This window comes from Amblyomma maculatum, chromosome 10 (assembly GCF_055883805.1).
Source record: "Amblyomma maculatum isolate TAMU_Amacu chromosome 10, ASM5588380v1, whole genome shotgun sequence".
Classification (NCBI taxonomy): domain Eukaryota; kingdom Metazoa; phylum Arthropoda; class Arachnida; order Ixodida; family Ixodidae; genus Amblyomma; species Amblyomma maculatum.
The window spans coordinates 10,443,330-10,456,378 of NC_139353.1; the positions used below are offsets into that span (position 1 = coordinate 10,443,330).

General features: G+C 43.2%; 2 protein-coding genes across 2 annotated transcripts in view; one reads left to right on the plus strand and one right to left on the minus strand.

Annotated features, from left to right (window-relative positions):
• Nucleotides 1-273: 273 nt before the first annotated feature.
• LOC146175562 (protein ZNRD2-like) lies at nucleotides 274-3,057 on the minus strand. Its single transcript, XM_084581953.1, has 3 exons — nucleotides 2,602-3,057; nucleotides 2,353-2,440; nucleotides 274-1,327 (listed from the first exon to the last, which is right to left on the minus strand). The coding sequence occupies exons 1-3, from the start codon at nucleotides 2,749-2,751 to the stop codon at nucleotides 816-818; spliced, it is 750 nt and encodes a 249-aa protein (XP_084438079.1). The 5' UTR covers nucleotides 2,752-3,057; the 3' UTR covers nucleotides 274-815.
• Nucleotides 3,058-3,879: 822 nt separating this feature from the next.
• The window catches only part of Nup133 (nuclear pore complex protein Nup133), a 46,035-nt gene continuing 36,865 nt past the window's right edge, over nucleotides 3,880-13,049 (plus strand). Inside the window, exons 1-6 of the mRNA XM_084581954.1 lie at nucleotides 3,880-4,123; nucleotides 4,258-4,394; nucleotides 4,523-4,629; nucleotides 6,126-6,335; nucleotides 8,292-8,363; nucleotides 10,613-10,720. Coding sequence (XP_084438080.1) covers nucleotides 4,005-4,123; nucleotides 4,258-4,394; nucleotides 4,523-4,629; nucleotides 6,126-6,335; nucleotides 8,292-8,363; nucleotides 10,613-10,720 — 753 coding nt within the window. The 5' untranslated portion in view covers nucleotides 3,880-4,004. The remainder of the gene's footprint in view (nucleotides 4,124-4,257; nucleotides 4,395-4,522; nucleotides 4,630-6,125; nucleotides 6,336-8,291; nucleotides 8,364-10,612; nucleotides 10,721-13,049) is intronic.

Below are 13,049 nucleotides of genomic sequence, written 5' to 3' on the forward strand. Positions count from 1 at the left end.
TGCCATTTGGTGATAAAAGATTAATTTACAAAATTGGCAATCAAAAAAAAAAGAAAAAAAAAAGGGGTGCACTGAAGAGAACACCAAATACATATGGACCATTTCACGACCCTCGGAGAAACCAGATTTGACTGGGCCTATAAGGGGAGCAGTCGTCAACTCTGCTGTGCTATGAGAGCAGCCCAGTGCCCCAATATGGCAGTGCCCTTCACCCCTTTGTAAAATCATCTATAAGAAATTGTCACAAGCAGTCGCGAAAGAAAAAAGAACACTGCGCACTTGAAAAAATCAGTGTTATTTTCCCCTAGATGTGGTGACATGGGAAACTACACCAATAATAGGAGCATTTCAACACAAGACAGCAGTACATATTCTTTCACTGTCATGTTAAATTGTTAAATTAAAAATGGGTACTACACAGACAATGGCCGCATTTCGCCACGGGACGGGGGTTCAGTTTGTTTTATGTGACTTCCATTGTCAAATTAAAATGTTAAATTTTCGTTCCTTAGATATTGTAGTGCTCAATCTGTGCAATATCTTTTCATTTCCACCATAAACTTAAGAAATGCAAGCCACTGCTTGCAGTGTTGGGCAAACATCCACAAAGATGCTTTGTAATGCCCCAGGACTTCGTAGTGCTGCTGCAAGCTTGACTCTCTGCTGTGAAAAAAATTACACTGGCAGCAAGAACTACAAAATCAGGTTACCCAGGTAAGGCTCCAAATGTTAATGACTTTTACTTGGCCCTTACTTCTTGGTTGCTCAGAGGTTGAAAATATTCTTTCACATTCAAGCTTGAGTCCATGCACCATTCACTCGCACTTGACTTGCCTGGCAGCACACACTGGCTCTGCCTCGGTGGCCCTCAAGTCATTCAGGGCAGTGATGGCCTCGGCACAAGTCTTGATGAGGCTGCACATCTGGATTGAGAGCTCAACACTAGAGCACATTTTCAGTTCCTGTGTGGCCCAGACCATTTTTCCCTGGACGGCCTGCATTGCAGCCACAACTTCCTGGTCTCGCTGTGTAGAGTCGGCAGGGAGCGTTGACCCATTGCCCACCATCTGTTGCTGGCTTCGAAATGACCCTGGGCCCGGTGAAGCTAGCATGCAAGCCGTTGTCATGCTTGCAGTTGCATTCAGTGTGGACGGTGCTGAAGCATTGCCCGAGATGACAGTCGTGGCTCGACGGGGAACCAGAGGAGGCGCAGAAGGTGCACTACGATGAGTTTCTTCAGATGAGAGGGTGCTCTGAGACTGTGCGGTCATTTCCGAGCTGGCCTGACATTCCTGAACAAGGCGCTGGGCTGCAGCGTCGGACAGTACTGTGGCACGCCAAAAAAAAAAAAAAACTCATTAGTCACGAGACTATAGTGTGATGCCCAAATGCCTGGATCTGTTATTCTGTCCTCTCAAAGACACAACCTCAGGCTGCACATTACAGCCTTATTAAATTGCAGTTTTGGCCTGGATAAGTAATGCACATACAGAGGCCAGTGCAACCTGCACGAAAATAATTCTGAGCAGAAGAAAAATGGTTTGGTTTGGTTTATGGGGTTTAACGTCCCAAAGTGACCCAGGCTATGAGAGATGCCGTAGTGGAGGGCTCCGGAAATTTCGACCACCTGGGGTTCTTTAACGCGCACTGACATTGCACAGTACAGTAACTGAAGCATGCCAATGTTTCTAATAAGCATGAAACAGGACATGTTCTCAAGTCTATATACCGACACAGTTTTGACCAGTAATGCAGCCTTGCCTGCATTACTGTGCCAGTTCTGAGCCTTGCAGTCTTAAGAAGTGTAGAAATTCTGCATCTATTATTTAGTCTTCCCTGTTGAGTAGCACTGCGCTTTTGGAACAATAAAGTCTCGCTTCAACCAAGCCGTATCGACGTGCCTGAGTGTCGTAGGGGTAACAAGAATGCAAACAGTTCTGGCAGACTGATTCTGATATCAACCTCCCATATAATAGGAGCGACCCGAGTTGGCAGCTCCTGTCCGTGGCATACGGGTGACGTGAATTCAAATGCCATGGCAGGCTGCTTTTTTTATGCGGAGACCGTAGCTACGCCTCTTCACGGCGTAGCTGTGGCCACCCGAGGTCTTGCTTTGACTGTCGTAGTATAGCTTTCGCAAAAAAAGGCGAGGAAAATGATCGTCCTATTCTAGATTGCGTGAACTCAGAAATTGGTAAGTCACCAAGTGCTAACTACTGTACAACCGATCGGACATTGCATGAAACTTAGGCAAGAACAGCACGAACATTTAAACATATTTTTCTTTCAGTTAGCCCTTTTGTCAGTAGGCTCACATACAAGCAACTCTGAAACGGTAACCTTCAAACGCACCTGGATTGTCCTTGACGTTTTCCATCGTGTCTACCTCGGAACAGGCGATGCAATACGTCTTGCGCTGACGGTCCTCGAGAAGTATAGTCTAGGATCAGTGAAAGAAACCACGTTAAAGAAAGCGAAACATTTTATTCACAAGCGATAATTATGTTAAAGGAAAAGCTCATGCAACGCAGAAAAGAAAGCTACAGAAACTCTGCAACCACCGAAGACCACAGGAATCGCAGCAGTTGAAAGGTTACTCACGCTACAGACGTCGCAAACGTCGCTAAGCATCTTGTAGCCTTTCAGGAGGTAGTCGCCCATTATGCCGCTGATCTTGTCCATGCGCTCCCGCCTCGCCTCCAGTACTTTCAGCTCCGCTTCGGTCGGCGGCTTCCAGGCGTAGTCCTCCATATTCGGCGCAGTGATTCTGTGACAAACTCGATTTAAGATGCTCAGCTTGCTAATCTTCGTCCTTTTCCGAACACTGCTCCAAACGTCGTCGACGCTGTGTTCTAGGAGCCCGCCTACTATTGTATTCCAGTATCGAGCTCTTGGCAGTCTCCGTACAGAAATACTGATCACAGAAGTGGACGAAGTATTATTTACTTTAGTATCATAAGCGCAGAAAAGCAAACTTCACGCCACTCAGTGAAGTTTTGCAAGCGCCTACGCATGGCAAGAACATGGATGAGGCTGGCTCTTTATCAAAGGGGAAGACCTATCGGTGTAAACATCCAACTATCAATTATTAATCTGATCCAATCCAATCCAATCTTAATTAGGAAATTTGTTCACTTATTTTTTTTGTCTTTTCGGGCTTTTTTTTATTTATTTAGGGATTTTTGCACCCTGAATGTGTTAGTGCTGTGCATATGCACATCTTGTGAAAATGTTGACTGGAAGAACAAGATTTGTTCATGGCAGCATATCGGTGAAAGTCTTCCTCCACTGCAAAAATTGTGACGCAGGTAACATGTTAAACAGGGAAGCAAGGGCACTTTCGGGATGCCAAGTGCCAAGTGGCCAAGAGTCGTTGTCAGATATTACAACGGCAAGGAGGAAGCCCCAAGGTCAATGGAAGTCCTGCCATTGATCGCACTTTCGGTGCGGTGCTTTCGGTTTCTCAGCACCTTCAACGGGATAAAACATCTCCATCGGCCGTTAAGATATCGGTGAAAGTCTTTTTGCACTGAAAAGATTGTGACGCAGGTACATCTAACGCAGGTTACAAAGCAGGGAAGCAAGGAGGAAACCAAGGAGGTTATATATATATAAAACCTCCTTGAAGGAAACTCTGTCATTAGACGCACTTTTGGTACGGTGCTTGCGGTTCCACAGCACCTTCAACGGGATGAAAACATCATCGACCGTTGCCTATCTCAGTGAGCGCAACCTGTTATTTGCGTTCACGGGAACTTCGCTAATGTTATTAGGCTTATTATTTATTAAAAGTTTAAATGTTGGAGATTTTAGAATTTTTGAGTTATCATTCTAGGAAATTTTAGCAGTTAACCTAGGTTGGCAACGCTGCTCGCATTGCCCGTCTAAATAACTTTAGCCACCACAATAACTCTGGGCACGTTGCCGGCGCTCTTTTAGATGCGATTGATGGTCGTGTGGGTGTCGTGAGACGCCGTCAACTGTTAAGCCCGTTATTTAGAGCTATGTTCACTCCACGCCGTGCAGGCTCCGTTGGAGGTTCTTTTCTCACAACACCTCACTCGCTGTCGAAAAGTCGCCGCAGTGGAACGCCACTGTCATACGGCCGACCATGCACGCCTGGGTAATGACACTGTTTTCGTTTACTCCTGTTTAGTGTCTCTTTCAGTTTTCCTTTATGTTTTGCCTCTGCGTAAAAAAGAATGAGATGGGTCATTTACATTACCATTACCTGTGTTTTATTTCTCTGCATTAAAGCATGCTTTCCTTGGGTCATCTCCAAGAAAGTTCGTTGCACCAGTCTCAAGTTCTCGAAGAGACGGCGGACCATGTCGTCGAACTATTCGGTATCGTGCTCCCGGTACACGTCAGCGAAGCTCTCGTCGAGGCTGAGCGTAAGAAAAGGTTTCTAGCTTCTCTACCGTTTGGTTTCACGCTGCATTCGTGGCAACGCTTTGCTTGCATTGTTTGAGTTTCTCATGTCGTACGTCTATTTTACTTAATGTCATCTCTGGCTTTGCAGCGGGCACTGATATCAGCGCACGTATTTCGAACTGTGGATGGGCATGGCTGGTTTGCGGCCGAAAGCTGTTCGTCTGGCAGTACAAGCGGGGATCTCGTAACAGAAGCGTAAGTGCCATGCAGCGTCACAGCTACAAGTAACGAACCATTTGTGTAATTTACTCTCCGGCGCGAAATGTCGAAGATCAGATAAAATTAAGCGTTTCTCTAAACCGTGTTTATGACTGGTGCCTCGAACAGGGGATGCAAGTAAATTTGTATAAAATCTATTTACATTATCCGGAAAAAAGATCCCTGATGGCTACCATCATGGCACAGTTGCTGTGAATTATCAGGGATTAACATATAACGAAACAGTACAGTAAGATGTACAGGGACTTCCATGTTTTTGGGGCTGACTTCAGCAAGCTCCTGTACGCAAACTACTGGCCTCGTGGAAAGCAGACAGCGCTCGCAGGGTAGCATATTGTGGTCCAAATTATTTCAGACCTGATGTAATCTGAGTACTTGCCTGTATTGTCTGGAATTGGAAAGAAATCATTGGCAACTGCAAGTGCAGCTGCCCGAGGCGTCAGCCGAGCAGCTGATCTGACAGGCTGCTTTACCTGCCGGATGAAGAAACAACCACAAGACTCGGTGGGATAGAAAGCTTGGCATCAGTTTTGAAAGCTGCTGTCACATTCATGCTGCGTTTTATTCAGACAAGCGATGGCTCTTTCTTTTGACTTCAGTTTTGTCAAGCAGACGAAACTGCATCTTCAATGGAACTGCACAATCTGCGCACCCACCCAGCCAAGCTGTCAGTCACTTCTCCGACAGGCAAGGGGCGCGCGGCGTGGCGCCGAATAGCTTGAGGCAGTCGATATGGCTGGGCTTCTTTCAAAGCAGCTGTCGAGCAGTTGAGCTAGGCGCATTATAAGGTCACAGTGATCATTTTGTACCTTGCAAGGCCATTGAGGGAACCTTCGGATATTTTAGGCCACCAACAGTCGCCTCCTGTTTGAAAATGCTCGTATATAAAAGCATGCAAAAAAGTGAACAAGGGCCTCCCGGTAAAGTGTCCATCGTAATGAAATAAGCAACCCTGCGACATTGAACTTAACAGAGTAATTTATTTATCCTTGCTTGGTGTGCACGCTTTTACTGTAGCCTCAGTTGACTGAACCATGTGATGATTATGCGAGAAAAACAGTGAAAGCGAGAAAGAAATTGAAATCGCATCTTCTTGATGTCTCTCTTGCTGTAGCAAATAGTGTTTCCTCCCAAGTTAATGTCATCTTGGCAGAAATCAAGAAGATAAAATGAGTGTTGGCTTAATATGTAAAGCAGCAAACAGATAGGTCCACTGGAATAATGGTGTATTTCGGAAAAAGGAATATGCAGCAATAAGTAGTGGAAAATCAATTGGAGGAAAGTGATTAGGTGATCCTCTTTAATATGAGATGACAGCAGTTGGTGCGGTGCAGAACAAGGTCAATAGGGAGCAGTATGAGGGCTTCTGTGCGGCAGTAGACCTAATCTAGCTGGTGACAATCTTGAATCTCTCACCGGATCCATTTGGCATGCAATATGACTGCATTGCTTCCTCAACGTAATCCCGGCAGTGCCGCATGCTGACATTGCCACCAAGTGACCTGGCCCACCGGGCCGACCTGGTCTGTGTGCTGCTGAGGGATGAGCTCGCGCCTGCAGCACTGGCTGTCTCACCAGCGGGCATTTTGCGCTACTGGCCCAGCATTGCTCACGAGGGTTCTTCCACTGATGCTCTGGCCGACCTCCAAGGGGAAGAGTGCTGCTCTCTCACCAACACTGAGGTGAGTGGTCTCAGCCAGCATGTGTAGGTTCTCAATATTAATTGGAGGGGAAAGTGGGAATGCAGTAGCTCACACACCATCAAGAGGTTCAGGAATGCTGGGAAGATGCGATTTTAAGTCTTAATTAGCTTCTTTTTGGATTCAGTGGAAACAATAGAACTCATTTTGAAGCATAACCCCAAGAAAAGCTGTGCAAGTTTCCATATTAGTCTGACACCAAATTGTCTCTTGCATTAAAATTTATTAAAGCGAAAAAAAAAAAATGCAGAGAATTATGCCTACAGTAATTCTAATAGTGTGCAAAATCTAGTTCGAACAAACTTTCTGCGACTATGAGCCTGGTGTGCTGCAGTTTCAGCTGTGCATGTGGCGCCATCTGGGAGCCACCACATCAAATGATGAAGGTTTAACCATGGCCTCCGCGATTAGCTCCGGTGTTATGGCGCTTGATTGCAGAGGCCATGGGTTTAACCGTGCTTGTGGCCCCATTATGGCGGAGCTGCCACATCAAATGGCAGAGGTTTAACCCTAGTTAAACCTGGTTATAACGAGCTAAACCACCTGCCACAGTGACTCAGTGGTTAAGATGCTCGGCTACTGAACCAGAGTACACAGGCTCGAACCCGACTAGTTTAATTGTGCTCTTTTTTAAGTGTCAAGCATTACAAGAGGTCATGGTTAGCATTTGGTCAATCATATGCTCCATCACTGTCTTTGTTGACTGGTGAATTTGAAACACCTTTTGGGTAAAGTTGCGCGCTGGAGCCGCTATACCGAACTTAGTTTGAATTATCCGTGCAAGGCCACATCGTTGGGACTTTATAAAAGAGCTTAGCCAATCATAATGACGGCACAATCTTCAGACGATTTTGCTAGGCTCTAACCCTCCGGATTAGTGCTCCCGCACTAAAAACTTGCTTTTAAAATAATTTAATCTGCGCACAGATGAGAGAATTGTGGTGCAGTTACTAGTTGTAAGACAGTGTCCACTTTTTTGGCCCAGCACTAGCATAACTGGATAAGAATCCTCATCTTCTAAGCATTTTTGCAGTGCAGTGCTGTGTAAAAAAAAAACTCATAGATGTTGATGCCACATTTATTTCTAGTTAGTAATCAGAACTTCTATGGTCATACTAACATTGGGAAGTAAAAATTCTGTAGTGCAGTTCTTTATGCTGCACATTTGTGATATTGCCACTAGTATATGTTATTCAAAGGAGGGCTTTCTGTGCTAGACTTCTCCACATGTGACAGCTGTTGTTGCATGCATGATTTTTGAGTTTATATCTGGAGCCGTTAGTAAGGGGGGCAGTGATACTTCTACCTGCTTATCTAGATAACTGAAAAACAGCATCAAAATTGCCCTTTAGTATCTAAGGGCTGCTTCCAGCTTTTGAAGACCAACTACTTTGGTTGGCTTGTGCAGCTGGTCATTTGTGAATTCAGCTTAACAAATGCCCATTGCATGCAGTTTTAATGGTTTTATTTTCTTTGAAACTTTGAAACTTGTGAACTCTGTTCTTGCTTTTGTTCACCAGTTAGCTGATTTAAACTTCTTTAAAAGTGACTCGTAAATAAGTGCTTTGTTTGTAGCATGTTTATGTGGAGGGTGTGTTAATGCGGCATCATTTGTAATGCCATGGAGGGGAAAACTATCTGGCATTGGCGTCTCTAAGAGGCCTCCACGAAATCCCCTCTCTGCTTTTTAAGGAGAGGAGGGAGGCCGAACTGTTAGTAGCGCAGCAAAATGAAGTAGATGTGAATAGAAATGGGCGAATGCAGTTGGAATTGGTGTATATTGGTAAGTGAAAGACAGTTGAATGAAAATTGAGATAGAATCGGAATCGGGGTTGATTGATGAGTGAAAAAAAAATGCTAGCACATTTCTCTATGTGACTCCAATTGATTTCTCCCAATTTTTTTTTTAATCACTGTATAATTTTGCTTCCGTCGCAGCCTCTTGGGTGCATTGTGGCTACCACTACGAGCTCCCTGATGCTTGTCACACCGTCCACCATAGAAGGACAGGTATGTTGGTATCTGTAGCATCTTGCCATGCCTGATTTCCTAAACTTGTCAAGCATTGGCAAGTTGGCCTAGTATTAAAAATTTGATTTTGTTTTGGTGACACCACCTGAAGAAAATTTACTGTTTTATACGCTCTTCCTTCTTTGTTTCATTTCCTTTCTGGAGATTAGCCTTTGTGCTGTGGGAACCAGTTTTTGTATTTAAACACTTTTTTTCTTCTTCTTCTTCTTCTTCTTTCTTTTCTCTTTATATTCCTTTGGTCTACAATCTGCTGCTGTTGCCACTGAACTTGCTGCCATTGCCCTGGACGTCTGCTGTGCAAATTTGAGCAGTAGTTGCAGGCTGTGGAACTCTTTTGTGTGGAGAAAATGGGTGAAGGGGTAGCTGTTAAGCATTGGTAGATGTACGGATATTGGGAGTTGCTGAGCCAACAAACAGACGATGTTCTTCAGAAGATGATAGCAAACCCGTGGGAAAACTCATCAAAGCGTCGATTTTCCTGTTGATACCCTGATATACCAGCAATAACAAGCAAAGCACTCCTCATTTTATACAAGCCGTCACAAATAGCATGCAGTTGTCTATCACTGATCCTGAGGTTGGTTCCTGGAATTTAGGCTCACTGCAAAAGTCAACACTACAGAGCACTTGCTCCCTCATTTGACAGTTATACTGATCCTTGATTTAACGAAGCGGAAAAATGTTCGCAATTTTTTTGTTGCATACAGCTTTCGCATGAAAACATAAAAGGAAAAATCAGAGTGGAAACTAAAATTAAAAATATTAATATAGGTAAAATCTGCTTGGAAATGTTTGCAGTAAAACTTCATTATTTGAAGTCCTAAAAACTGAGAAATATTTTGCTACTGCGCTGATAATGTGACTACGGTACCAGCCACCGCCACTCTGCCACAGCCTCCACTGTGCCAGGGAACAGACTCTTTTCTCCTTGTTGCCGATACTCTCCACCTTTCCCACTTCCGATGCAGAAAGCTATCGACAACGTAATCACACAGGCAACTGTGTGACGGAGACGGGCTTGCACTGTTCAACACATGTCTTTTTTGATAGTTACAGTAAACTCTGGTTAATTCAGCCTTCATAGGACCAGAAAAGATGTTTTCAAGCGTTAAGTTTGGATTATAGAATGGAGCTGATAATACTGTCGAAAAACAGTGTGCATCCTAGTAATTTTATGTAGTGAACATCTGTATGATGGTTGTCTGCATTTGAGATGAAACTCAAGTGAGAACGACGCTTTTGCCCAGTGTCATCGAGTGCTTTACTTTGCGAATTTTGTCAGCAACATTGAACAAGTGCTCCAAAATCGCATGGGGACGCACGTGAGGGATATATGTGTGTTAGAACAGCGTGACACTATACCAAAATAAAAATAAAATAAAAGAATGCAGCAAGTGGCATCCAAAACTGCTCAACAAGCCAGTGTGAGCTCCTGATTGCAGCCATGAGATGATGGGAAGTTAAGAAAACCGAAATTATACAACTGAGCTATAATTCAGAAATGGGGAACTTCCTATCATTTTTCTACCTTCCATAGCGTGCAGAAATGTGTGGGCACCACTGTTCTATGCAATTGATGGTCAGGGAGGGTCAATTTCTGTGATTTCTGACTACTCGCTTCATACCTCAACACAATCGCCCATCCATGTTCAAATTAACGAACGTCGGATACCATAAACTTACATGGGCATCAGCCATGCCCATGCTCGTAGTTCAAATTATCCGAATTAACAGGCGTCAAATTTATGAGACTTTACTGTATTACTATTATTTTTCACTGCTTTTGAGTGTGAGCTATTGTAATGACATGGGGTGTGGCATTCTAAAAGCGAACGCTACAGAGACTGGTACATTTGTCGTATAATATGAGGACAGCACTGGGGCACGAAGCATTGTGTCAACTGGGGTAGCTCGTTCCTCTGGTGTCAGTTTGTGTTTTATTATCAGCAGACATTCGCATGGTTCTGCCAAATTTCTAGTAACTAGGCATTCGCTGGACAGATAGGTGGTGCAGCAAGTGTTATATCAATGTCAATTACTACAATATCTTTGTTACATGGAGTTCTCAGATGTGCACGCTTCATTAGGTGCAGCACTGCAGAGTTTAGAAACTTTGTAATATTGAGGAATTTGCTACACAGGGGTTTTTTATATATATGATTGTGTGATGACTTAGTGACTTACCTTTTTTCTCTGATATCAAAACTTCGTTATCTTCTCTCTTGCAGACTACATTGCTGATCAAGCCCCTCAAGGCACCCCAGGGACTTCTAGCAGGCATAGGACGACGGGTGTCATCGTTTATTTTTGGGGCCATGCCTTCTCAGTTGGAAGCTGTGAGTGTTCTCTGAGGCCATAACTAATGATGAACATGCTTTCCTGATTTGAAAAGGGGGGGGGGGGGCATCTTTCGTCTTCTTAGCTGTTAGTCCAAGTTGAGTTATGCCTGCTTCTTGAGTATATAGTCTATAACAGCAAATTACATTTAAAAAGAAAATAGACACTAACAAAAAAATTAGCAGGGTCTAACATATAGTTGAACCTAGTTTGACGATTAGTAGGTTGGTTTAGCAGCAAAGGTCAATGCTCATGTCCACCATGATCGACACCATGCTTCTGCTATGCTTCTCAAGTTTAAATGAAGGCTAAACAGGGCAGGCATGGAACAGGGCTGATATTTTGCATTGAGTAGAGCTGTAGAGCTACTGCTTTAAACAGTTCTGCCTACCTGTCAGGCCCCCAGGAGATTTTTTTAAACACTGGTATGTACACGTCCAGTCATTATGAAAGGGAACACCCTATTTGCACAAAAGGACAAATTTAAAGCTGAAATTGACTTTCGGATAATATGTGCCAAGAGGACAACTAGTTAGCAAAAAAAAAAAAATACTTTTTAACAAAAACATTTTTTCGAAAAAAAAAAGAGGTTTCTTTTTTTTTTCATATTTATTTATTTATTTATTTATGATTACCCTCAAGGCCAGGGGCATTTCACAGGGGAGTGGTTACAAAAATAATAGAACAGAGGTTAAAGAACAAAAATGAAAAATAGAAGCGTCATGTTCCTGGTTATACATTCTTAGCTGCTATAGTAAGAATATAGTTGTAAGTGCAAGTTAAGCATACTTGTTAAGCATTCATTAACTGAATGTTTTACCTTTGCCTGTGGTCTGCATTGTGTGAGTCGGTCAGCTTGATGTAGAGGTCTAAGCATAATTATGATCAATGCTGTATCACTTTAGGGAATGCATTAGTTTTCTAAGAAGGGCTAAACAGCATGGTTTTGTGGAGAATTCGCCATTGATTGGCACTGCACGTCACTATGCAAAAGGTGCAATCATTTTCAGAAGCATTTGCAAGTTTGACATATCATTTTTTGGTACATTAACATTGACTTGGGATTTGTGCCTGGCATAAATTTTGTGTTTCGGCTCTCTGAAGAATCTCGGGAAAAAGTCATTAAATGAAATAGTTACACTATCCTGCTATAACATAACATATACATAATGTCTTGTTAAAACACTGTGCATGATTCGAAGGGCAGGACTTATCATTTTAGCATCCCAGCATTCTCCTTTTTTAAAGATGCAAAGCCAACTAGCCCGGCAACTTGTTTTACTGAAGCTCACTCTGTGTATTTGCTGGAAAGAACAAAGTAAAAAAAAAGGCATGAATGTAAAAATAAACTGCGATAAAAATAATTCAGAATATACAAAGGGTGCTACATTGCCCCCTTCTTTGGTGTTTGGAACCAGTGATCACCGTCCAGTTCCCACATTGGTTGTTGCGAGTCTGACGTGCCTATTCTCATACCTACACTAGTAAAACACAGTGAAGCCAAATTATAACTATGTTTTGTGGGGAAATCTATTCGGATGGCATATCATTCTCATAACATTGCTAGAAACAAATTGCAAAAGGCATTCATTTTCTGCTTAGCCTCCTTATGCTTATAGCACAGCTTACACCTCTCACATTCTTGAGCGTTTTTTGTGATTTTTGTTTGGCGCGATTTGTAGAGGGTGGCAGAGTATGAGCTGATTTGCCAACAAGATTAAAAATCTGCTCAAGGAGCTCTTTGCTGAGTGTTAGGTGGTCAAAGGCTTGATATGGCTAAAAAAGCTTCACACATGGCTGATGTTCTGGAGAAACCGTCACATATGCTGGCACCTTCCTTGTTGTTGAAACTCTAGCAGGCGTTGATAAAACAGTAAGAGCACACACTTGATTACTCACGAGCAAGTTGAAATTAAAAGTATGATTACCTTGGAAGTTCTGAACCGATCACCGCCTTAATCATCGGAGCTGAAGTTGGAATTCATGACGACGTCTTGGGGGCTCTTTGCTAATGCCGCCAACAAAAAACCCGCACTATAACAGAAGAATCAAGGGACTGATGCTGAATTCTTAGCTGGTCCTGATGCGAACTTAATATAATTTCTGTTGACGTTTGAGACCACCATGCTGCAGGTGATGATAAAATGATAAAAAGAATGCTAAAAAATAAAAGAACAAGATAAAAAGGTACAGTACACAGAAATTGAAACCCCAGATGTCAACCTACCTCCTAGCATGCACTACCTGCTCTAACGCATGGGAGCTTGAGTATGGAAACGTGTGAAAAACCAGTTTGGTTTTGGTTTGGGGTGTTTAACGTCCCAAAGC

Excerpts from the sequence above, each read along its gene's own strand:
- LOC146175562 (XM_084581953.1), bottom strand. The coding sequence starts at position 2,751 with ATGGAGGACTACGCCTGGAAGCCGCCGACCGAAGCGGAGCTGAAAGTA. Across the intron at positions 2,441-2,601 it reads ACGTTTGCGACGTCTGTAGC|ACTATACTTCTCGAGGACCG; the intron begins GTGAGTAACCTT and ends CACTGATCCTAG. Across the intron at positions 1,328-2,352 it reads AAACGTCAAGGACAATCCAG|TACTGTCCGACGCTGCAGCC; the intron begins GTGCGTTTGAAG and ends GGCGTGCCACAG.